The following is a 25,442-nucleotide window of genomic DNA, read 5'->3' as shown; positions in this document are numbered from 1 at the left end:
ACATTTTCTGGGGTTTAAATCTGATCTTGAACACCGGGGCTCCACATGTTTGTCTGTTCTGTCAATACAGTTACATGAAAGGTTTGACTGGAGCTGCCGGTAAAAAAAAACCTGCCATCGCCTGCTCCTGCGAGTGACCTGTCCACTTATTTGATGTTTCTCTGCTTTTCCGATATTTGACAGGTGAGCGGAGAACATGTGGGTTTTGACGCGTCTATTTCAGGAAATGCCAGAGGAGCTCAGCTGACCTCCAAGTTTCCCACAGATCGGCGAGCGCGGATATTATCTGCTCCACATGCACGCACAGGCATTCTCACCAACTCCTAAGTGCTCATGCGCCCACATGCACAAACGCACTCGCTTACACACAGATCAATCACCTGGCTCGCCAGCGCGCGCTAATGATGTTGTTGACGTTAATGAGGTAGGGGACATGCTCATGAAGGCAGCTAACGATGCTAATCATGGCGATATCACACCGATGCCCCTGTAACAAGCCGTCATGTCAGGGACTGAGTCATTGATTAACTTGGATCTGACGTGGTTTTTGTGTGTGTGTACGTGTGTGAAGCACAGTATCATACGAGTGGAGTGAGCCAATCATAAATACCAGGAGGGGATTTAAGATTATTTAAACCCTGTAGAGTGTGACATGAAAAACAAAAATTCATTTTGTTATTGTTTGTTATGAATAATTTTAGTCCTGATCACCAAAAGTGCTTTAGATTACTATCCACATGCAAATTCATACAATCCATCAGTATGTAGTGTTTTGTCTATACATCATGCTGTGAAACACATAAAGTAGAGGAGCTGGGGATTGAACCTCTGCCCACAACCTGCTCTACCACTTAAAGGTCCCATATTATGCAAAATCAACTTTTTAATCATTTTAATACTGATATTTGGGACTCTGGAGGCCCTACCAGTCACCAAAGTGTGAAAAAAGATGACTCACTCATGTTTTTGTGGTCCTCCTCAGTCCAAGTACAGGAGACAAAACGCACAATGTTGACTTCCGCGCTCACTGGGACGTCACGATAAGCAAAGTTCCTGGAATGTTTGTCTCACTGAGCTCCGCTTTGTCCGTAAAAAACACAAACAAGAGTTTCCGAAAACCAGAAATCCGGGAAATCTTGGCTCCACAGTGCAGCCCAGAGTCCTACGCAAACTTCCAGCCTCAGAGGATTTACGTGTCCAGTGGGTACATTTCGTATACGACGGCAATGTGCCTGCTAGAGTCGGCAAACGATGGCTTTTCCAAATGCTAACTGCTGTTAGCTGCCGGTGCCTCAGCGACACTGACGTAGTTTCCTGTGTCTCATTTGCATTTAAAGAGACAGGCACTCAAAATTGAGTGTTCTAAAAAGGGCTGTTTTGGCAGGGTGATAGAACTGCTGTGGTGCTTCATCCTTAAGGTGTTTGACCAAAACAAAGTCCCTCAAAATGTAGAATTATTTCAGAGGTCAGAAATTGTGAGTCAGTGAAAGTCTGAAAAAAAAAAAAAGGACGCAAACGTAGCCACTGTTAGCCGTTGTTAGCTAAATCAGTCGAAAACAACACTCGACACAGGATTTTTTTGCTGACACAAACAGCGTAGCAACATTTCCAAGGATAATAATTTAGCCTTGGAAAAGTGTAATCTTGGATTCCCATGTCCTCGGGGGTTGGCAAGGTTGCTTCAACTTTCTGAGTTGTTAAATTCCAACTTCTGACCACCAAGAATAAACAAGTGTTCATTTGATAGTTAAAAGGTGAACATTATTTGTATGGATGCTTCAGGCTTTCCAACCTAATGCAACAATGATACATCTAAGGACGCATGGTCACTCCGCACAGCCTACAGTATTCGGAGAGCCAAAAACACACACACACACGGCTCTACAGACGTGGGTGTTTGAAAACCTCATTCAAAAACCGTGGGGTCATAATCTGCTGCTAACAGCACCTACACTTCTGGTTTGAGGCTTTCTATGGGAGTTTTGATCCTCGCTGCAGGGATTTGCTTCCATTCAGCCACGAGAGCATTAGCGAGATCCAACACTGGTGATGTTCTCTGATAAGGTCTGGCTCACACATGGCGCTCTAGTTCATCCCCGAGGTGTCAAATTGGGGGTTGAGGTCAGGGCTCCGTGCGCGCCACGCAACCTCCTCAACGCCAAGCGGCGCGGAAACCATTCTTTTATCAACCGTCATCGTGTCAAACAGGTTTAAATATGTATGTCGCTATAGTTTTTGGCCACACTGCGTTAATTGACAGCGTTTGAATGGCGTAAGTATGAATTACACAAATATAGATTTATGTGAGAATAAAGGAAAAATGTTAACTGAAGGAGAATTAAACTGAACGCATTTCAGCCCTTTTGTTTCGAGCACACGAGCACACATTTTCCTTTACCGTCCTTCCAGCTGACTGCAAATGTGGGCTCGAGTTTCCTTTCTATATCTAAATATTAATAGTCTCCATTACATGGAAATTACTTTCATCTCCGACTCACAAAGAGGGATTAGATTTTAATCAGCGCATTAAATATGACTTTCTATTCCTGCAGATTGGAGAGGGCGGCAGGCAGGCAGCCAAATTACTACCACGCTCTGATGTTTTGCAGCCTCACAGCGATGCCTGATAAAGTCCAAGAGGCTGTAAAAGCATCAACAAAAAGACGAAGGATCATACCTTTAATTTTAAAGGTGCCATATGTAAGATTGTGGCCAAAAACGGTTACTACATTCGAATTCAAAATACAGAGGTCTTTTAGGTTTCGTCTTTTGACGTCACTGGCAACCCGTGGTTGCTCGGCAACTGAGACTCTACTGACTGCAATGATTGGTAGACGGCGGTAGGTGGCGCCACATGCCAAAACATGATTTCAAAACACAAACATGATTTGCAGTCTGCAAAATATATTTTTTAATGCGAATATTTTGTCTCTACTGTTGTTGTTGGTGAGTTCAGTTTGTTATATGAACATTATTCCTGAGTCTGTGTGACATATAAGGAGGATTTTTTACGGCCAGTTGCTTTAGATTTATTTCATAATGCACCTTTAAAGCTTCTGGGGAAAAAAAATACTTGGTAATTACTGGTAACATGATTTGATTTTACTCCTTAATTACAGCTCCTTCAAAATATTCATATCCTCACAATGACATGTCCGACAGTGGAGTCAGATCATTAAAGTTGACTTTATTTTCTTCAAAGACATTAAATACATACATCTGATTTGACTTTATCCAACTTCATCTTGTCAGTAAAAGCCACTGTCACTTTAAAATCCAAAGAAAATTTGTTTTCTTCTTCTTCTGTTTATTATTGGCAAACAATACATGCGCACATTACCGCCACCAACTGGCAACGCAAATTTATTGTCGATTCAGTGTTTGTTCACGTTCATTTGAGCTGGAACCCACTACTGTCAGACCCGTCCAAATTATGGCTTTCCTTCACAGGCATAGTGTCCTCTGGATCCTCTCTGGATCAAGCATACGATGTGAGTGTGTTCTATTTAAAGTGTGGTGGTGATTGTCCATAATGCACCTGGAGGTGGCTCCCAGGTGTGATCAATAATGCTTGATTGGCTAGATGATGTGTGTGTTTGAGTGTGTGTGTGTGGCCTGTCAAGTGTCTCTTGTGGACTATAAATATCAAACCAGAGTTGTTGGGAACCATGTTTTTTTTTGGCGCTGTGTGGCTCAACATGGCTCAACTGTCCGTTTTTGTGTTCATGCTCTTGACGCTCGTCGTTTCTGGACGACACTTTTACCGTGCGAGGCCGAGTTGTTACCAGCCGGTGCCAAGGAAACCCGGCTTTGGAGTGAAGTGAGTTGTCACGTAGCATTTTCTCGCTCTATAATTGTTATAATTAGGTCAGAATGTGGGTTTGCGAGATGTCAAATCTGCGCACATCTTCTTGGTTTTTGTTGAGTTTCCTTGGAGACTTGGTCACTGACACCAGTCTTTTTTTTTTATTCTCTTGGTAGTCGGTGGGGATTAGTTCTAGACTTGGCTGAAAAATGCATATTTGACCAAATTCCTCAGACACCTTATTTGTGGTGAGGCTTGTCAAAGCAGTGTACTCTTACATTGCTGTGGGTTTTTCTTTATTTCTCTGCTCACCATAGTAACCCTCCTGAGGTGTGTGTGTGCGTAGATATTTGACAGGCTGTCACTAAGAACCTGTCAAACTTCAACTGCTGTATTTGACACGACTACCGTCTCTTCCAGAACTGCAGTTCGCCCTCGTGAACTCCTGAACCTCGCTCAGCTGCCCAAGTCCTGGGATTGGAGGAACGTGAATGGCGTTAACTACGCTAGCACGACTCGTAACCAGCACATCCCTCAATACTGTGGCTCCTGTTGGGCTCACGGTACCACTAGTGCAATGGCTGGTAAGTTTCTTGCACATCGACTTCACTGTTTTGCCTTTGGTATCACAAGTGGTAGATTATTTAGGGTTCTGCTTTGTCGTGATGCTCATTTGGATCTGAATATAACTTAAAGGGACACTGTAGTATTTATGGGTTTATACAACCCAAAATCCACTTTATTATATATAATGTGCTCCTGCGTTGTCTAGTCGCTGTATCATAGTTTTTGTTTAATTTTCGTAGTGTTTCAAAAAGTCATGTAAAATAACATGGTCGCGGTTGCATAGCCACTGTTAGCAGCGAGACGCCATGTTTCTACCGGAGCCTGTAAGGACAAACGCGAGAGAACAAATCAAGAGTCGCTTTACTTGTAGCGGAAGTCCCGCCTCCACTCTCTCCGCTTCGTCTGCTACGGCGGCGGTAGCTCGACGACATCTGACCGGCTGAGGACACCGTAGCGCTCAGGGAAGGGAGGGGGTGAGCAGAGGAGCAGTTCTTTGTTGTAAATTTCAGCCTCTTCTCTAGATGGCACTATAAACTACTTACTTCACCTTTTAATTAATTAGAACTGACTCAAAATTCTAAAGTTATTGGCCTCAGATTATGTAAACAAAGGGACCATAACTTGGTTCAAGATCTTGCACTTAGTGAGTGTAACGCCCTCTGCTGGAATACAGTCAGTACTTGACAATCTGTGCTTCTAGGCTGTATAGTTTCACCTCAAATGGATTTTAAGGGTTTAGGCTTCAAGTTCCAAGTTGAGGTGATTATTTTGATTTAAAAACTGACCACCCTAACACATCACTGTATGAATGCCTTCCAGAAAGGCTCGTCCTGTACTTTGACTATATCTTTAACTTTTTTTTTCACTGCTTGCATACTGAAAGTTTGACTGTTGCTGCCGCTCTACAGATCGCATAAACATCAAGCGTAGAGGAGCGTGGCCGTCTGCGTATCTGTCCGTCCAACATGTGCTCGACTGCGCCGAGTCCGGCACCTGCCACGGCGGGGACCACGGCGGGGTGTGGGAGTATGCGCACAGTCATGGCATCCCGGACGAAACCTGCAACAACTACCAGGCGATTGACCAGAGTAAGTGCTCGCGTCATTCACTTCAACCGATAAATCCATGCGTAAAGACTACTTTAACTTGTCGGTGGTCCTCCAGAATGCAGACTTTTCAACGCGTGTGGGACTTGCACAACATTTGGGGAGTGCAACGTCGTGCGAAACTACACTCTGTGGATGGTGGGCGACTACGGAGCCATTAGTGGACGGGAAGCTATGAAGGCAGAGATCTTCATGGGCGGACCGATCAGGTTTGTTAACGCTGAAGTGTTCTGTTTTCCCACAGTTATCGAGTGTGAAGGCTTTAGTGTTTACACAATTTTTAACTGAATCTCTCATCCCTCCAGCTGTGGAATCATGGCCACAGAGAAACTTGACGCATACACTGGGGGACTGTACTCCGAGTTCGTGGAGTCTGCTGACATCAACCACATTGTTACCGTGGCCGGGTGGGGAGCGGAGAACGGCACTGAATACTGGATTGTGCGCAACTCGTGGGGAGAGCCGTGGGTGAGTCGTGACGGTGACCCGACAGCTTGAGTGTTGCATGGTTCAGTAGCTTTTTAAACTTGGCATTTAAGAAATTGGAATGACGTGCATTTGCTTGATCCCATTGACCCCGTGTGGTGTTTTTCTCTTTTATTTCCTCTACCTCTAGGGTGAGAAGGGCTGGCTCAGGATTGTGACGAGTGCCTACAAGGAAGAAAGTGGAAGCCTGTATAATCTTGCCTTGGAGGAGGACTGCATGTATGGAGACGTGATTGTACCTGATTCCTATTAATGAAATGTGTATTTAAATAAATATTCCAATCCTACTTTTAACATCTGGGTTTAATACTGATAAAGTTGCACAATGATTTGCCAGTGACGTTCACTTGCTCTCCCTGGAAAATGTGAAGGTCCGAGAAGCAACTTTAAATTTGCCCTTTATTTGAACGCCCATGTGTTTTGATTGGTGTGGGATTCAGGTCTTAGTGACTCCTGTTGAGACTAAAGCCCAAATTATACTCCTGCGTAAAGTGCTCTACGTAGGTTACGCAGAGACTGTCGAAGAGCCTCTGCGTCGTCTCCGACTGCACAAAATATTTTTTAAGTGTCCGTCACTCCATCAAGGGACATCGGAGACGGCAAGAGCTGCGATTGGTCCTCAGGACAGGCCGAGCGAAGCTGCTCTGTGCCGACTCACAGTGTGCATCCGAGCGTCCACAGAGGCGGAGCTGATCCCCGCCGACAACGCCGCTGCCAAAATATAAATACATATCTTAAAACACACGGCACATGTTTAGACTCTAAATGGCCAATTTCTCGACTTAAATTATCTTAAAACTGCGTTCAGTGACACAGAAAAGTGAGAAACGGCCACTGTTTCAACAACAACAGTCTTTCTCTCTCGACGCCATTGCTCACTGTAGCCAGAAGCACAACAACCTTGCGCAGCGACCCCTACTGATCGGGCGGGAAATTGCAGCGCGTATCCGTCACCACGACGCAGAAGTATGAAGGCTCGAGTCGTCTCCGTGGTTGCGCAGTCGGATAACTCATACGCAGTCGGAGAAGTATAATGTGGCCTTAAGGTCTGTGCAATGATAATTATGAATCATTGTGATTATGGGACTAATGAATGGCACAACTCTGCTTTTTGCCTCCACCTATTGCATGTCATGTTGTACCGATCATCCTACATTTTTGAATATTTTACAACCGTAGAAAGATAACTGTGGCCATCTTTAGAACCTCTTGCCATCTGAAATGCCATGACTCAGGGCATCTCATCTGGTACAAGTGTACAATATAAACTGTGGGCTAAATCTCCACATGAATAGTTTTCTGTTGCACTAATGACTTCAAAAGCCCTCTTGTCCTTTGAGACTCCAGGTCACTGGAGAGAACTGCACCAAGCCAGTTGTTTTCAGAGGCTGTGAATGACACTTGTTTTGCGCTACATCTCCGAGCTTGATGAACAGACCCACCTCCCTTTATTGACTGACATGCTTTATTAGTTTCAGTTCTGTCATGCTCCCGGAGTAACATTCAGTTTAATCACTGCTTATCAACGGCAGCACATGCCGCAGCACAATGGCATCCTCTGAGTTCATATGCAATTATGAGGAGCCCGTTTTTCTTGGTGTTCAGCTGGGGGAACAAAAGAAAACTGAGCACTTCAGATATTTGGTTCAGGGGATGCAGCAATAATAAAAATGAACAAACACAAGCTGTAGTGCTTCACTGCTGATATGGAAATGTTTCCCATTAACTGCAGTTTCCAATCTGCATCTCTGGGGAGGACAAAGAATAATCAGACCTTAAGCAGCAATCTTAACTTGAAGCTCCAAAAACCAAGGCAAACCTTAAGCCTATAAAGCTGTGGTGTGTCCGAGCGGAGGCCCGCCGCTGCTGCTGCTGCTGCAAGAAAAAACAAATATTAAACAATTTGGCTGCTCAATATTATGCGACGGAGCCCCCGCCCTTCAGCAATCTTTCACATGGAATTTAATTTGCGCTCTGATTAAATTTCCTGCATGTTTTCCTCATTTGCATAAACAGAAACACAGCTCAAATGGGCGGTGATTGGAAACACATGGCGCACTTTGGGTGTAATGCTCAAAAAAGAAATAGGCAAGTAATCATAAAGTATTATACATACATCTATACATATAACTGATGCAGGCTGCAATTGCACACGAGCCATTTTCATACCAGGTGATTCAGCATTTATCTTCATTACAGCAATTGGTATGGCAAAATGGATTTTTCAGCAATTCCTGCAATCCCATTATGCATTGTTTTCTGTGATCAATATGTTGCTCTGAAAACACAGAGATGGAGGACGGCCTTTCGCTATATGAAAACAGTGTTACCGGTTATACTACAGGCCTGGATTATCAGCTTAAATGGAGTTGGAGGGGAATATTCACCTGTAATGTATCACCGAGCAAGGCGTCCGTAACGATAAATAATGATGATAAACTTTTATTTGTAATGATGTAGCCATGGCAGACGCCGCGAGCAGCATGCAGCGCGGGGGAATTGCGCAGAAAAAGCTTTACCCGAGTAGCGTGCTTTGTGTAATCCTTCCCCGACGCGTTCGCTTTCCCAAGGCCACTGCTGAAACTTGCCTCCCAACATAAGCAACCGGAGAACAAAGGGAGAGCCAGACAGCCACAGAGCATACTGTGGTATTTCACAGAAAACAAATCTGTTCTCTGCGAGTCTACAGACACCATATCTGATGTTAAAGATTAAAAACATGCCTGAATGATACATTTAAATTATTACTGTCTGGCAGTGAGTAGATGTAAAAAAATGAAAATAAAATGAAGGCAGATTCCTGTCCTTCATGCATTCCATGAATCATTCATTTATTCTGTGAAATATGAATTGGACAACCTTTTTTTTTATTCTAGTTCTGTTTTTTCTAAGTATATGGCATGAGGAACAGTATATATTATGATAATAATAATAATAATATAGAAATTAACCTCACACAGTGGAATAAATCACAAATCATCACACCACGATCCTCCACATGAGGCTCGTCTGACTGAATTTGCATCGCATTATAAACGCAAACAGCAAACATTTAGATGTAAAGTCGCTTATTATTGCTAATGAGCTCATGCAGGAAATATGATTTGATCATTAAAAAAATAAAGTATCCCCCTCTGGCAGCCACAACTTTTCATGATGTCAGATAACACACACACACACACACACACACACACACACACACACACACACACACACACACACACACACACACACACACACACACACACACACACACACACCAAAACAATCGCTTAGTCAGTGTGATTCCTAAATCGATTTACAGCCACAGCCGCCCCCCCCTCCCCTCTCCCCCAACACCCCCACCCCCCCTGCTGATGTTATGCATCATCCCACCGCTAATCTCACTTCCTTGTCCGTTCAACCTCAAGGCGGCTGCAGAATTAGCTCCGGCTAATGGACGAGTATTAATCCCTCTTAGTCACAACAAAATTAAGGAATAATGTGTGCCATGAATATTTCAGTTACACTGCAGCAACACAGAGAATCTGCTCACACAATCTGCCCTGGCTTGCAGAAAGAAAAAAAATAATAATTGGCGATAGCATCCATTATTAATGCTTCATCATAAAATTCATATTTTGCTCTGGCTGAACAGGGGGGCTGCAGAGTGAAAAAAAAAAAAAAGAAAAAAAAAAGCCAGTCAATACTATTTCAAACTAACTCGCTGAACAGACAGAACAGAAATGTGAAAAGAGTTTCTGAGACATCAGAGGTCACTGAACCGTGCTTTTTTTCCCCCCTTCTGCCTTTATCACTCTGTCTCTGAAGATAGTGCATTCTTATTAGAACCCTTAAAAATAAACGTGAATCTTCTGAGTCAGTGAGTTCGTGCAGCCTCCCCCTCCCCACCGCACACCCCCCCCCCCCCTGGAAGTTTTAATTAGAACACCAGTCACTCGTGTTATCGTTGTTTCAAGAGGGCTGCTTCCACATTCCAGAGCTGCCCACTTCATCACAAGATCAGAGGCCCGTGGTGAGTGGACTGGTTCAGGACAGCAGTCCTGCCTGCAACAGTACACCTTCTCCATTCTGCCTCGAGAAATCAGAATTGGATGGAATGGGGGGGGGGGGGGGGGGGTATTATTCCTGCAGCTGATGGAGTGCCCGCCGTGCTGCGATTTGACAGGATTATTGCCGAGATGCATTGTGAAATGTATAGTCACATAACAGGCGGTTCATAATGAAAACAAATGGCGCAAGACATCCGGGGTTCAGTCGGTTGTACTGTACCGTGTCAGACGTTCCAGTGATGTGCACATGTAGCACAATAGAAAGACATGCATAGTGATTTACCACGCGTCATACTGTCAGTATATATATCGCCCTGAACAAGGATGTGTTGAAAATAATTGAAAACCTCTTAAGGAATAATTTTCATGAATTTTTGAAAATCAGGAAATGATCCATTTGACCTGATGCACTTTGACAGTGAGCTGACTTTCTTCAAAAAAACAAAAAGTATCTCTGAATTACTTGAAATTTACCATCATAATAGTCGGCATCGCCCTGAACTAGGAGTCCTTGAAAATATTTGCAAACCTCTTAAGGAATAATTTTCATGAATTTTTGAATTTCAGGAAATTATACATTTTCCCTGATGCACTTTGACAGTGAGCTGACTTTCTTCACAAAAACAAAAAGTATCTCAGAATGACTTGAAATTTACCATCACAATAGTCGGCATCGCCCTGAACAAGGAGCTCTTGAAAATATTTGCAAACCTCTTAAGGAATAATTTTAATGAATTTTTGAAATTCAGGAAATGAACCATTTGCCATGATGCACTTTGACAGTGAGCTGACTTTCTTCTCCAAAAAAAAAAGTATCTCGGAATGACTTGAAATTTACCATCATAATAGTCGGCATCACCCTGAACAAGGAGCCCTTGAAAATATTTGAAAACCTCTTAGGGAATAATTTTTATGAATTTTTGAAATTCAGGAAATCATACATTTTCCCTGATGTACTTTGACAGTGAGCTGACTTTCTTCAAAAAAACAAAAAGTATCTCGGAATTACTTGAAATTTACCATCATAATAGTCGGCATCACCCTGAACAAGGAGCCCTTGAAAATATTTGCAAAGCTCTTAAGGAATAATTTTAATGATTTTTTTGAAAATCAGGAAATGATCTATTTGCCCTGATGCACTTTGTCAGTGAGATGACTTTCTTCTCGAAAACAAAAAGTATCTCGGAATGACTCAAAATTTACCATCATAATAGTCGGCATCGCCCTGAACTAGGAGTCCTTGAAAATATTTGCAAACCTCTTAAGGAATAATTTTCATGAATTTTTGAATTTCAGGAAATTATACATTTTCCCTGATGCACTTTGACAGTGAGCTGACTTTCTTCAAAAAAACAAAAAGTATCTCAGAATGACTTGAAATTTACCATCATAATAGTCGGCATAGCCCTGAACAAGGAGCTCTTGAAAATATTTGCAAACCTCTTAAGGAATAATTTTAATGATTTTTTTGAAAATCAGGAATTCATCCATTTGACCTGATGCTCTTTGTCAGTGAGCTGACTTTCCTCTCGAAAACAAAAAGTATCTCGAAATTACTTGAAATTTACCATCATAATAGTCGGCATCGCCCTGAACAAGGAGCCCTTGAAAATATTTGAAAACCTCTTAGGGAATAATTTTTATGAATTTTTGAAATTCAGGAAATCATACATTTTCCCTGATGTACTTTGACAGTGAGCTGACTTTCTTCAAAAAAACAAAAAGTATCTCGGAATTACTTGAAATTTACCATCATAATAGTCGGCATCACCCTGAACAAGGAGCCCTTGAAAATATTTGCAAAGCTCTTAAGGAATAATTTTAATGATTTTTTTGAAAATCAGGAAATGATCTATTTGCCCTGATGCACTTTGACAGTGAGCTGACTTTCTTCTCGAAAACAAAAAGTATCTCGGAATGACTCAAAATTTACCATCATGATGGTCGGCATCGCCCTGAACTAGGAGTCCTTGAAAATATTTGCAAAGCTCTTAAGGAATAATTTTCATGAATTTTTGAAATTTAGGAAATGATACATTTTCCTTGATGCACTTTGACAGTGAGCTGACTTTCTTCTTGAAAACAAAAAGTATCTTTGAATGACTCGAAATTTACCATCATAATGGTCAGCATCGCCCTGAACAAGGAGTCCTTGAAAATATTTGCATAGCTCTTTAGGGAATAATTTTAAGGATTTTTTTGAAAATCAGGAAATCATCCATTTGCCCTGATGCTCTTTGACAGTGAGCTGACTTTCTTCTTGAAAACAAAAAGTATCTCGAAATGACTTGAAATTTACCATCATAATAGTCGGCATCGCCCTGAACAAGGATCCGTTGAAAATATTTGCAAACCTCTTAAGGAATAATTTTAATGAATTTTTGAAATTCAGGAAATTATCCATTTTCCCTGTTGCATGTAACATGTTTTTCTTAACAAAAGTGCCTTTAAATGTTTGCAATCATATTTTTTTTAATAGATTATTGAAATGTACAAATAATACAATCTAAATAGTCATTTAATCAATTTAAATGAAAATTAATAAATTAAAGACACAATGAATTTAATTAGATATCAGTTAACATTGTATTTTTCATTTACAGGACAAAACTGTACATTTCAGTGACAGTAAAAAGATGTTAATTTTACAGTAACATAATGGCAACCCAGCTGCCTGTTCTTTACTGTTTTATTACAGGAACATTTCTAACAGTGTGCATGCCTTGGTCGTAACGAGAGGGTTCCTTGAGTGACTGTTGGAGTTCTGTCATTTCAAATCAGTCTGCCCGTTCTCCTCTGACCTCTGGCAGAACTTCTGCTGATTTCATTTTTCGTGTGTCTGTGTGAAAATCCCAGTAGATCAGCAGTTTCTGAAATACTCTGACCAACCTGGTCTGGCAACGGCAGCAACAACAACAACAACAACAACAACCATGCCACACACTCACTCACTCACTCACTTCAATTCTGACGCTCGGTTTGAACTTCAGCAGGTCATCTTGACCCTGTTCGTCTGCCTGAATGTATTGCAGCGATGTGATTGGCTGATGAGGTCTTTGCATTTACAAGCAGTGGAACAGGTAGTGACTGGTGAGTGTAAAACATGTGGATATATAATAGTCCCAGTTCTTAGTTACTGTCTGATTGTTTTTAACATCATTCTGGTTAAATATCACTACAGGTCAAATGTTTGTTTGTTTAATGTGGCTTCACTAATGTGGAAAACAATAGTATAGCGTAATGAATCAGATTTCCATTCACTAGTGTATGCAGTGTGGCTGTGAAAGTAAAAGAAACATCATGTTATTCTTACACCTTCATCATTTCTGCAGCTTTTGTCTGCCTCTCTTACTCATTCATTCAATGGATGACAGACATGAACTGATCTGCAATTGCTCTATGCCGCCCCCTGTTGAAGACTTGCATTGCTTCTTCTTTTTTTTTTTTTTACTGTATGTTTACATCACCATGTTGTGACGGATGGGGGTGATGTTTTTCTCTTGATTTCATGATGTTTTCTTGCCAGGGCTGAAAAAATAAATATACAGTGGAGGTGTCATAAGTGGTTTGTTTACCTTCCTGAAATAATTTTACAAATCTGACTGAGAAAATACCTTTGATTCCAGTGTAAATGACATCATTTATGTGGATTATTTTACCTACAAACAGAGAACTCTTTCGGACAATGAATGCAGGTATAGTACATATGCATAACTCTTTGCTTTAAACCCTTTTTTGTCTGGCAAACGCACTTTATTGTGATCTTGAACCCTGTTTTATACACCATGATCTAATTTCCTTGTCAGAACTAAAAGAAAACCAGAAAATGGAGCCATAAATCTCTTCTGTAGGAGGAAACACTGAAACACGAGGGTTTGTTTAATATATTTATCTCCTATTGATTAAATGTGAACATAATATGATGCATCGGCACGGGTTGTTTCTCCCAGGACAGTGAGGGAGATGCCTGCTGCATGTTACACAGCATGGAACAAAGGGGGCCTCATCTGCTCTGGGCGCACAAAGGGTTAAGGTGTGCGTGTGTGTGTGTGTGTGTGTGTGTGTGTGTGTGTGTGTGAACGCTCCATTTGGTGTTGACGATATTCTCGTACAGTCGTTAGCGATATTGATCCACGAAAACAACGATAATGTTTTAGCAGTGCGGGACAGACAAAGGACAAAAACAGCAATCATCGCTGGTGATGTAATTATTAACTGTAGAGGCGAGGGCTTTGTGCGCAAAGCGCAGCCAAAACTATTCCAAACTTTTTTTCTTCAAATCATTAATGAAACTATAAACGCCAGAAAGATGAGCGATGTCGACAAAGCTGTTGTCCTCGAGAAAATGGGACTAAATGTGTGTCTTTGAAGAGAAAAGGGAGTCTGCTGCTTTCAACCTGATCACAAACTTGGTTTTGGAAGCGAGAGCGCGCCCCGCCCTCCTGCTCCTTATAACCAGAAAGCCTGTTTTGCAGAACGCTCAAACATAACAGGAACACAGGAGAACCACATCGCTGCACATGAACCGTATTCTTGAAGACTGGCTACAAAGACTTTACGGATTAACGCTGGTTGTTTCGGCTTCTCGCGGCGACAGAAACGACCAGAAGTGGAGCCATGGATTTTCTCAACCACAACTACTTGAACGCGCGCAGCCCTTACGACTACACGTTTAATTTCTGGAACGACTATCTCGGGCTGACGACGCTGGTGACGAAGAACAACAAGCTCAGCATGCCCCAGAACCCCAACTCCATCACCGAGTCCCTGAAAGCGACCCTGGGCTTGGACGATTCCCCGGCGTGTCCGTGCGTAATCGCGGGCGGCGTCGGGGAGAGCGGCCACCTGGACTGCTGCTGTCCGTCCGGCAGCCCACCACCGCCGGCCTCCATCCTGGACCTGAAGGAGCGTTTCGCAATACTGAGCCCCTTCCAAAACCAGCTCGGCGTCCAGCTGCCGGAGCGGGAGGTGGGCTTCGGCGGCAGCTTCGCCGGGTTCGATCTGTTCGGCGTGGAGCGGAAGATGCGCAAACCCGCGGCCAGGAGCAAGCAGGAGCCGAAAATCTGCGTCTTCTGCCGAAATAACGGAGCGCCGGAGGAGGTGTACGGCTCCCACGTCCTCAAGACTCCCGACGGCAGGGTTGTGTGTCCGATTCTGAGGGCTTACACCTGTCCCCTCTGCAGTGCCAACGGGGACAATGCCCACACGATAAAATACTGTCCACTGTCAAAAGACCAGCCATCCCAGCGACCATTAAAGGGGGGGAGGGCAGTGGGTGGTAAGAGGATGAAAATATTCTAAACAGACGAGACTATAAAGTTAAATTGAATTGCACTGAACAAAAATTCCAGATGACTGTTTTTAATTTAGCCTTTTTATCCCAGTTTCACAAAACATATTGATTTCTATCTCTTTATTTCTCTAAGATCTCTTATATTTTTATAGTTCATTTATCCACATAGAATAATTTTATGCTTTATACATCAGATTTATTATTTTTTTGTTTTGTTTTCCTTCCTAGCGTGTAGTCATTTGAGCGTGTGCATATAAATACACCTATAATCAGAGTGTGAATACATTTTAAGAGAAGTATTTTGGTCATGTAGGGAAACACACTGACTGACGTTGGCAAAAACAACAACAACAACAACAACAACAAGAAAAAAGGAGGGATGAATGTCATATTTCTACCAAGTATTTTTGTATGGGGAGCTAAGCTCGCCACAATTTGTTTTCTCTTTTCTCGTCATAGAAAACCAAAGTTACGTTTTTTGCCATTAAAGAAGCTCAAGAATGTGTCATTAAAAGAGAACTCGTATGTATGTGTGTCTGACTGGAGGGGAGGGGGGGGGGGGGGGGGGGGGGGGCTCTTTGATCCCATCTGCCCCAGAGAAACTCCACAACATATTTTCCAACTTGCTTTAAGAGTTGACATCTAATCTATTGAAGCAGGGGAGGAAGAAAAAAGAAAAAAAAAAGGAAAAGACAATGTGGCCTCTGTTTGGGTCTCATATTCTCTGGGGAAACGTTATAATCAGTTGTTTCAAAGCCAAACCCTCTTTTCCAGTCCTGTGTGATGAGGAGGAATTTTTACGTTTTTACTTTACAAGCAGTCATGACATGAGAGATGCTATAGCCTACATTCTTTTATGTTTACATTCCCATATAAAGGGTGACACACTGGATTTGTTTTTCTCTGTCAGGTCTTTTGTTTTTTTGTTTTTTTTTTATTTGCCCTGATGTATTCACTCTTACTCTACAATATAAAATCCCCCCCCCCCCCAAGTGTTTGGGGAGGTGAAAAAGAACAAATGAATGTCAGTAAACAAACAAACACACTTATTATTATTATTATTATCCCGTTCTTTCTTATCCAAAAAAAAAGAGATGCAAAAATGTTGTGAATGTATGATTGAAAGTGTCACTTGCAGGACTGCACATTTCTGACAGTTTTGTTTACCAAAGGAATACAATTGCATTGAAGAAAGAAGAGAGAGAGAGATTTGCTGTATTGTACATATAGTGATGTTTATTCAGTATTTTAACATTACAAGTGACTTCAGAGGGCGCTACCTCAACAGGATTTTGTACTTACATGTAAAATGTCAACAGCAGTTTATTGATATAGTGCTGCCATTTATAATAAGGGGTTTTTTGATAGTATTTTTGATCTTTGTATAACATAATTGTATTTTCATTTTGTCGCATTTAACACGATGGAAGTGAATTTCCAAGAAGCTATAAGCATTGCTCGCCACAAGGTGATTGTCTGTAAATAACGGTTACACTCATACTTTTTAAAGTTTAGTTGTTCAATGTTACATTCTCGAGAGTGCGTGTGTGTGCGACAGAGTGGATATTGAAAAAAAAGGCTGACGAAAAAATTTGCCACTTTTAACAGAGGTTTTTTTTCTTTTCTTTTCTTCTGGATTAAATGAATAAGAGAAAGAAAAAAAAACAAAATGGAAAACACTGTTGAACTTTGTTATTTATATTTTGCCACAATTTCCTGTATATGCTGCTGTGCAGAATAACAACATATGAATTCACTAGAGAAATAAAAAAAAAACTTATCAAATATTTGGAGCCATTGCGGTGGTGTTTTGTCTGTTTGCTTTGCTCAACTGTGAATCACCAGCGTTGTGTAAGCAATCTCCAGTTTCAGTGCAGCTGGGGGATTTGGCGAGTTGCACATGGACTCCTAGAAATCTTGCAGTGAAGTAAAAACACATTTTTTACAGCAGTGGTTTTGCTTCCCCTTAATCAGCCTGCGTAAAAAAACACACACACACACACACACAGACCGTGTCTGGGTAAACGCTTGTGTTCCAAGTACCACGTTCGGTAACGCAAAACTTTCCCTTTAACCTTTTGCTTCAGGGGGCAGATTTTTGCCTCTGCAGGACAAACACAGTGCCACAGTTGTTCGAGCTCTGCCCACACGAGAATGTCTTGGCTCCTGCCTCACCCATTCAAACAGATCATGTTTGCACTATGGTGGACTGAATAGCTGGCCCCCTCGCAGGCCTTCCCCCCCCCGCCTCCCGTCCCCCGCCTGCCTGCCTTCTCTGGAATGGCTGCACCAAGAATAATTCAGGGGCTCAAAAACAATCAGGAGGCTTTTGCTGCTTCTTCTTCTTCTTCTTCTTGTGTTTTTGGAAGCGGTCCTGTGTGCAGCTGTGGCAAGGCTTAAGAACGCAGTGCAGCAGGGCAAAGAAGACAATAAATGCAGTCAAAGCATGATGAGTTGATGAATGGCTTTCCCGTCTGTGAGTCCGTCCATCCAGAAAAAAAAAAAAAACCTCAGACGTTCATAATTGCTGCTGACGCTGCATGAACAGAACAAAAACACATCAAGAAGACTGTACATACATTAGCCCGAAGCATCCGGCTGGTGTCATCCACACCTTGGCTGTTCCTCCCTCCCTCCCTCCCTCTCCTGTGTTTCCCCTCCTCCCATCTGTCCTGGTGCATCTCTCCAGCTGAGGCTGTGGCATTAAAAATGGATGACTACTAAGTGCAACAGGGATTTATCTCTCTGCGAGAACGGCGGTGAAAAGGCCTGGCGGGCTAGCATTTCAGGGCAACACAGTCAGCTAACAGGTCTTATTCCCCGTACGCCTCAGCTTCCATTAGCCACTCTGCAGACATGGTCCATATAATCTAGTTAGCCGCACCATTTATGAGATATGTATCTGTCATGATCATATAATGTGTCTTAGCTGCGGTGGCTGGTTTTTGTGCAACGTGCACGACGACTCTTACAGAGCAGCGGAAGGCAATGTTGTCGTTTTAGAAAGCCGCAGATATGAGAATTAGATCATCATATATGCAAAAAACAGGAGATGAGCGAGGGAAGTGGTTGTAATTAAAGGGCAGAGTTATCGGTCAGGTGTTGACGCTGCGTAGTTATATCGCACAAAATGAAGCAACTCGATCCTCTCTCTCCCCCCCCCCCAAGCAGGTGATTAAGATTTAGCTAATGCTCTGCAGCAGTAGTTAGTCTGTGCCGTTAATGTGCTTTACAGGATTCATTAATTCTCGCTGCTCCTCGTCGCGGTGACTACATGGAGCTCTTTGTGGTTAAATTGCCACAGTTAGTGTACAGTAAATTGGTGGTTGTCAGGCTTTATTGGCTGACGCGTCCACCACAGTCGTGTCACATAGACTCGCGTTCTCCCCTCCTTTCGTGCACTTAGAAATGGGAGAGGCTCGTGGAAGAGGAAACGCACCATGGCTCGTGCTCAGTCAGTCCTTGCCTGCACCTTTGAATTAATCTACGCTTATCAGCTACTTTACTGGGTACAGAGGACACCTGATAATAATATGGCTGGTGTAGCCATCTGCTGCTGGAGCCCATTGCCGTCAATGTTTGACAAAGTTGCTGCAGCTTTTGCATCAACAAGGCATTTTTGCTCAGGTAACTGCTGCTCAATGGATATTTTCTCATTCTCTTCAAACCCTATAGATGTGGAAAAGCCCTGCCTTGTCTGCCACCAACTACCATGTTACATTCAAAGTCACATAAAACCACATTTCTTCCCCCCCCTCCCAGTCTGATGCTCAGTTTCAGCAGCACTGTCGTCTTCATGCTTATATACACTGAGCTGCCATGTGGTGTGCGTTAACACAAATGCCAAACAGGTGAACCTAATTAAGTGGTCGGTGGAGTGTAATTATAAAGAAATGTTTGCATCTGTGCTCATTCAGGGTGGCAGAGTTTGGAATTAGGTCGACTACTTTCCTTGTTTTGTTTTTCTTTCTTTTTTTCTTTGATAACTCATGCCGATGAGCTCACTGTGGCAGCGTTTGGTTGTAAGGTGATAAAAATCAAACCGACTGCAGTCACACTTGAGGTGGCGTGACATAATCAGCGATATAAATCCCACGTGTGTGATTATTTTCATCATTAAAAAGTGGGTTGAATATACTGTGTGTGTGTGTGTGTGCGATGACACATGAGGTGTGACACATGGGAGTGAGTGTCCCTTTCCCATGTTGTCATTCTGTGGATGTGTCTAATCTGCTGCTGTTTTCTTGCAGGTATTGATTGCTGTAACTCAGTGCACCTGAGTCCCAGTGTGCTGAGGCTGCTGAAGCCACGCTGAATACCCATAAACACACACAACCTGTTCTGATGATAGTCGATAGTCTGAGTCTAAGGCTACGTTTACACTAGCTGTTAATTTTTTATAAACGGATATTTTCTTCCCTCCCTTTTCCAAAAATAACTTTGTGCACACATCATCGTTTTCAAAAAAGTTTCCATTCATATTAAAGGTGAAGTAAGTAGTTTATAGTGACATCTAGAGGAGAGGCTGAAATTTACAACAAAAAGAACTACTCCTCTGCTCACCCCCCTCCCTTCCCTGAGCGCTACGGTGTCCTCAGCCGGTCAAATGTCGTCCTCGTCGTCTTTCTCCGTGTCAGCAGATGAGGTTCGTGAGGCGAGAGGGAGAGGGCGGAGCTACCGCCGCCGTAGCAGACGAAGCGGAGAGAGAGGAGGCGGGACTTCCGCTACAAGTAAAGCGACGCTTGATTTGTTCTCTCGCGTTTGTCCTTACAGGCTCCGGTAGAAACATGGCGTCTCGCTGCTAACAGTGGCTATGCAACCGCGGCCCGCGACCATGTTATTTTACATGACTTTTTGAAACACTGCGAAAATGAAACAAGAACTATTATACAGCGACTAGACAATGCAGGAGCACATAATATGTATAAAAGAGTGGATTTTGGGTTATATAAACCCATAAATACTACACAGTGTCCCTTTAAATAAGCTATTGAAAGCCATCATAACTACGCCAAGCCTGTGGGCGGCAGTGTAGGAAGAAGGAGAAAGCCATACAAGCCTATCAGAATCCTCATCGACAACAACAACAACAACGACTGACCTCTCACCCTCGATGTATGGACGTAACTGTACAAGTGACAGAAGCGATGATCGCAACATCCTTAAATCCTCACGCCACTCCTCCGGGACCTCATTAATAACCTCTAGTGCTAGTGTAAACGTAGCCTTTGTTTTTGTTTTACGTTTCATCCTTACTCCACCTCATACTAGGAATCCACCGATTCATAACTGGCCTCTCACATGGGCACTTTTTTTATTCCTCAATAAAAAACACCACATTTGTGAGATCCTTTGAGATAGGAAAGATAAAACAATGTGTACCTTTATTGATCCGCCATGGAGGAAATTCAGTAATGTAATTTGTAGGTGAGATTTAGCTCCAGATGACCACACTCTCTTCTATTGTTTGATTTCCTCGCACTCACTTTCACTCACTCGCTGCCGTGGTTCAGGTCGATCACGTCCAGTAAACGCTCGGCACTCAAGCCTCGTGGATTCTGATGTGACCGTTCTCGTTGGCGATACATGGCCACATACCAGATAGGCATCCATATGGGTGTGAAAATCTGATTTCAAAACTGTAAACTTGAACAAACTGACATGATTTCCCTTTCTTTTTCCCCTGGCTCGGTTCATTCTGTCTCTGTTTCTGTTATTATATCTCAGTTTTTTTGGTGTAACTCCATGTGGACTTGGGGATATTTCCTGAAACAATGCCGTCTTTACGCCAAAGAAAACGATTGTTTACGTGTCATCTGGACGTGCCCTGAATGTAGCCTCGTATCTATCGCTATCGCTAAGACAAGTCACACTCACGTCAAATTAGTTCCAAAGTCAGCCAAACCTTAATCAGCATGTCTTTGAACAAAAGGCTTCTAGAACACGTTAAGACACCTGAAGATCAAACCAGGATTCAAACTGAGAACCTTCTTGCTGTGAGGCACCGGCGCTAACCGGCACCATGCTGCTCGCACTGTCAAACAATAATTTCTCCCTTTGAAAGTTACAATAGCCCGAGCCCCACTGGCACTGTAATTGCAGGGGTTCCCCCGTAGAGAGCAGCCATCACCGCAGTAAATAACAAGAGGACTTTTTAACCATGAGGTTCCTTCACCCCGACGTTGACCTCAGGTGTTGAATTCAAGGGATTGCATTTCGCTCAGCCCCTCGGAGATGTTGCATCAATCCCACTACGACATAGCATCTCGCTCTTCTACCTTTGACCTCCACTACAGTATAGACTAATATAGGGGATATGATATGATAGCGTGCTGGATAATTCATGTGATTCCACACGACGCCATAAAGCTTCCTCGCTGCATGACCGAGCGTTACGGTGTTAAGGTTGTTTTTGAATCAATACTTTTGTAATAGGGTCATACAGTGGTGCAGTTGCCTCACAGCAAGCGGGTAACTGGTTCGGACCCAGGGCGGAGTTTGTTTGTTCTCTCCGTGTGTGCATGGGGTTCTCTCTGGGTATTTGAGTCCAAAAACAAACAAATTGGGGAATTTGGTGAATTGGGCATTCAATTGTGTGGTTGTTCATCATCTCAGCTGGGATTGGCTCCAAGAAAGAAACAAAGAAACAAAGAAAAATAAATAAATAGGAAAAAAAATAAAAAATTCTCCTTAGACCATGTACTCATGAACCCGTATAGACCATTAACTTTAACTGCGAAACCACGTCACGCCAGAGCATGTGGCTTATAATAAGCTACAGATCTGCAGGGTTCATTTATGGTTCCACCATTTCCCAGAATACATTTGTAATAAGGATGCTCCTGTTGCCTAGCAACTCCTGGTGATAAAATTGGGCAGCAGCTGAGCATGAAAGTCATTCCACAGAGCGAGGTAAAGAGGACACCATTCTTAGACCTCACATTAGACAGCTATTTGGTGCAAGTACGGTTTTTAAATTGGAACACCCCCCCTCCCTTACAATGGTGTTGGACTCTTGTGTATTTTCAACACATCACGGCCCCGTGTGGTGATGAAAGGTATTACAAAAACATGACTACCTGTTCAGTGTTATTCACTGGCACAGAAAGGAATCATCATGATGACAATGGGCGTTATTGAACTCTGTCAACGTGGCCGCGATGACCGTTGGTGGCGCTCTGCGATTTAACAGCTCTGCCCCTGTGAGGGCGGATCACAGCTCTGGGGCCGTAATTGAAATTTCACAAAGGATTTAGTTGAAACCAAAACCCCGTTGCTGTTTAAGTGAGGCGGACAGGTTATTAAGTTTCTCTCACAGCATGAGCAGCTTATTCCTCAGCGGTGCAGATGTACTGTCGACTGAAATAATCCTCCCAGTCACTCTGGAGGATCTGTGGAGCAAAAGCAACATTAAGTGGAGTTAACGTTATGTTTTGCAAAATATTCTGAATATTTGAGTGTGTTTTCTTTAAAAGGCTGTCGTCAAACCCTGACATTTGGCATCTGTTTCTTCTCTTTTTGGTATCTTATTATATCTGTGTCATTTTTTTTTTTAGGGGGGTGGTTTTTCTAAACAGTTTCTGAAAAAAATCAGTGATTCAATTTTCTCCTGACGTCATATGTCATCGTTAGTGCACAACAGCCGCAAGGACGCAAAAGGAAACATTCAATTATGTATTATCTTTACTAATACCATCCCCTTCAAAATGATGCTCTTTGTTATTGCTCATTTCCTGCATGGTCACTTCTTTTAAGTGCGTCATTCCAGCAGATGCCATTTGGCCCGTTCCAATGTTGGCCATATCCCTCCCTCCATTATCAGCAGATAATAATAATAATAATAATTCCTTACCGCACCCATACACAATAAAGAAAAACAAAACAAAACACAGATAATAAAATCATTTCAGAACAATATCTGTTCATGTTTTATCCTCTGGTGGGTGTTTTGGCTGTGAGTCAGGGGCATAACAGTGTTAATTTAATGTCTTCTGAACTTAAAAAAAATACACTGTTTACCATTTATTGTCTCCCATGAATCACATAGAGCATGTTCTCTTAGACGCTGTTTGTATCCTACTTAGAAAAAAGCACATTATTGGGTCCAAATTGCACATTTACAGTGTTTTCTACTATTAATCAGTGAGCCCATTCCCTGTTAAACTAACCAGTTATTATGGTTATTATAATAAACAGCCGCTTCATTATATGTAGATATAATTGTCGTGCAGGGCAGATTGAAACAGTTGAGATCTTTAATGACCAATAATGGGGAACACAAACCTCCTTTAAAGCTGCTCAGTTTGATCTGATCGGCGTCTGGATTTTGACCAAACTTGACATAAACTTATATGAGGTGCTAGGATGTGATTCTTCTGCTAATGTGGTCAGGTCAAATAAATATTTTTTTTTAAAAATCCAATCATTTCTATCTTGGGCCATAAACTACATCCACTGATTTCCTCACTTTTCAACATTTTGCCTCATGCTCCTCACAATCACACAAAGGATAAATAACAAAGGAATAAATATCATCATAAAAACATATCATCATTGTTTTTCCTTTCACCGCCACGCATTAACAACGCTGATACAATTTATAATCTGTGTACCTACAACAGAATACCTGCAGGGCTCAAGAGACACACGGAGGAAAAAAGAAAAATAGTTCATCCATCCATTGCACATGTAGTGTTTTAATAATAGAAAGTAAAGATGAAGGAGAGCAGATGATTTAATTATAGGCCAGAGTTATTAGTCAGGTGCTGGATCCCCTCTGGCAGGTGATAAAGACTAAAATAATGCGCTGTATAGCAACAACTAATCTTTGCCGTCGCATGACTTGTATTGTTTATTAATGAACGCAGTACATCACGGGTGATCCATGAAATCATCGCCCCCCCAGTTGAATTGTTGTGGTTTTCCTTTCAGTGACTTCAGTTTTAAAATAATACACAAATGCTGTTTTTCTCACGCTATAGTGCCGTGTATCATCAAACCACCGTTTACGTGGAATCCCGCGTTTTGGAACGCAGGAAATACAGTATCTTAGCGATCTGGTAAGGATTTTGTTGATTGGGAGCCATCGTTTCCCAGAATGCACCACGGGCAGTGAGGATAGTCCTGTCGCCTAGCAACTCCTGGGGGATAAAATTGGACAGCAGCCAAGCATGAAAGTCATTCCATAGAATGCATTAAAGATGATGCCAATCTCCAGCCCTCGTATTACGGCCTATTTGTGATTTGTTGACACTTATCAGAGGAAAAAATCTGGAGAATATATTTCAGAAACGGGCACAGATGGTTTGTTTTAGTTTGTTTTCTCAAATGTGTGTGAGATGGGTTACTTCTGTCATGTCAACAGACCTTAGTGAGTACAAGGCGAGTTCAGCTTGAGTTCAATGCTTTAGCTCCATCATCCACGTCTGGACAGAGCCGTGAAAATATTGTCATTGAGAAGTGAAAATAAATCAACACCAGAAAATGTTCTTGCAAAAGAAATGTATTCTTCACTTAAAGGTGCCATATGTAAGAATGTGGCCAAAAAACGGTCATAACATTCAAATTCAAAATACCGAGGTCTTTTAGGTTTCGTTTTCTGACGTGACTGGCAACCCGTGGTTGCTCGGCAGCTGAGACTCTACTGACTGCAATGATTGGTAGACGGCAGTAGGTAGCGCCACATGCCGAAACATGATTTCCAAACATATACATGATTTGCAGTCTGCAAAATATTTTTTTTAAAGGTGCATTATGTAATAAATCTAAAGCAACTGGCCATAAAATCCTCCTAATATGTCACAGAGACTCAGGAATAATGTTCATATAACAAACTGAACTCACCAACAACAACAGTACAGACAAAATATTTCCATTAAAAAAATATTTTGCAGACTGCAAATCATGTTTATGTTTTTGAAATCATGTTTTGGCATGTGGCGCCACCTACCGCCGTCTACCAATCATTACAGTCATTGCAGTCTCAGCTGCCGAGCAACCACGGGTTGCCAGTTACGTCAGAAAACGAAACCTAAAAGACTGCAGTTTTTTGAATTTGAATGTAGTAACCGTTTTTGGCCACATTCTTACATATGGCACCTTTAATGCAAATATTTTGTCTGTACTGTTGTTGT

General features: G+C 42.3%; 2 protein-coding genes across 2 annotated transcripts; both read left to right on the top strand.

The window, feature by feature from the left end:
• Nucleotides 1-3,698: 3,698 nt before the first annotated feature.
• Nucleotides 3,699-6,217, top strand: LOC310928752 (cathepsin Z-like; the record flags this gene model as incomplete). Its single annotated transcript, XM_083891392.1, has 6 exons — nt 3,699-3,820; nt 4,226-4,389; nt 5,281-5,460; nt 5,537-5,687; nt 5,784-5,946; nt 6,095-6,217. 6 exons carry the CDS (start codon nt 3,699-3,701, stop codon nt 6,215-6,217), a joined length of 903 nt encoding a protein of 300 aa, XP_083747518.1.
• Nucleotides 6,218-14,521: 8,304 nt separating this feature from the next.
• Nucleotides 14,522-15,799, top strand: nanos1 (nanos homolog 1). Its single transcript, XM_083891334.1, has one exon. It carries the CDS (start codon nt 14,634-14,636, stop codon nt 15,315-15,317), a length of 684 nt encoding a protein of 227 aa, XP_083747460.1. The 5' UTR covers nt 14,522-14,633; the 3' UTR covers nt 15,318-15,799.
• Nucleotides 15,800-25,442: the final 9,643 nt, after the last annotated feature.

The sequence above is a fragment of the Microchirus variegatus genome (genome assembly GCF_963457635.1).
Source record: "Microchirus variegatus genome assembly, chromosome: 6".
Classification (NCBI taxonomy): domain Eukaryota; kingdom Metazoa; phylum Chordata; class Actinopteri; order Pleuronectiformes; family Soleidae; genus Microchirus; species Microchirus variegatus.
This window is presented reverse-complemented; position numbering and strand designations above follow the sequence as displayed.

Coding starts and splice junctions, on each gene's coding strand:
- nanos1 (XM_083891334.1), top strand. CDS start 14,634: ATGGATTTTCTCAACCACAACTACTTGAACGCGCGCAGCCCTTACGAC.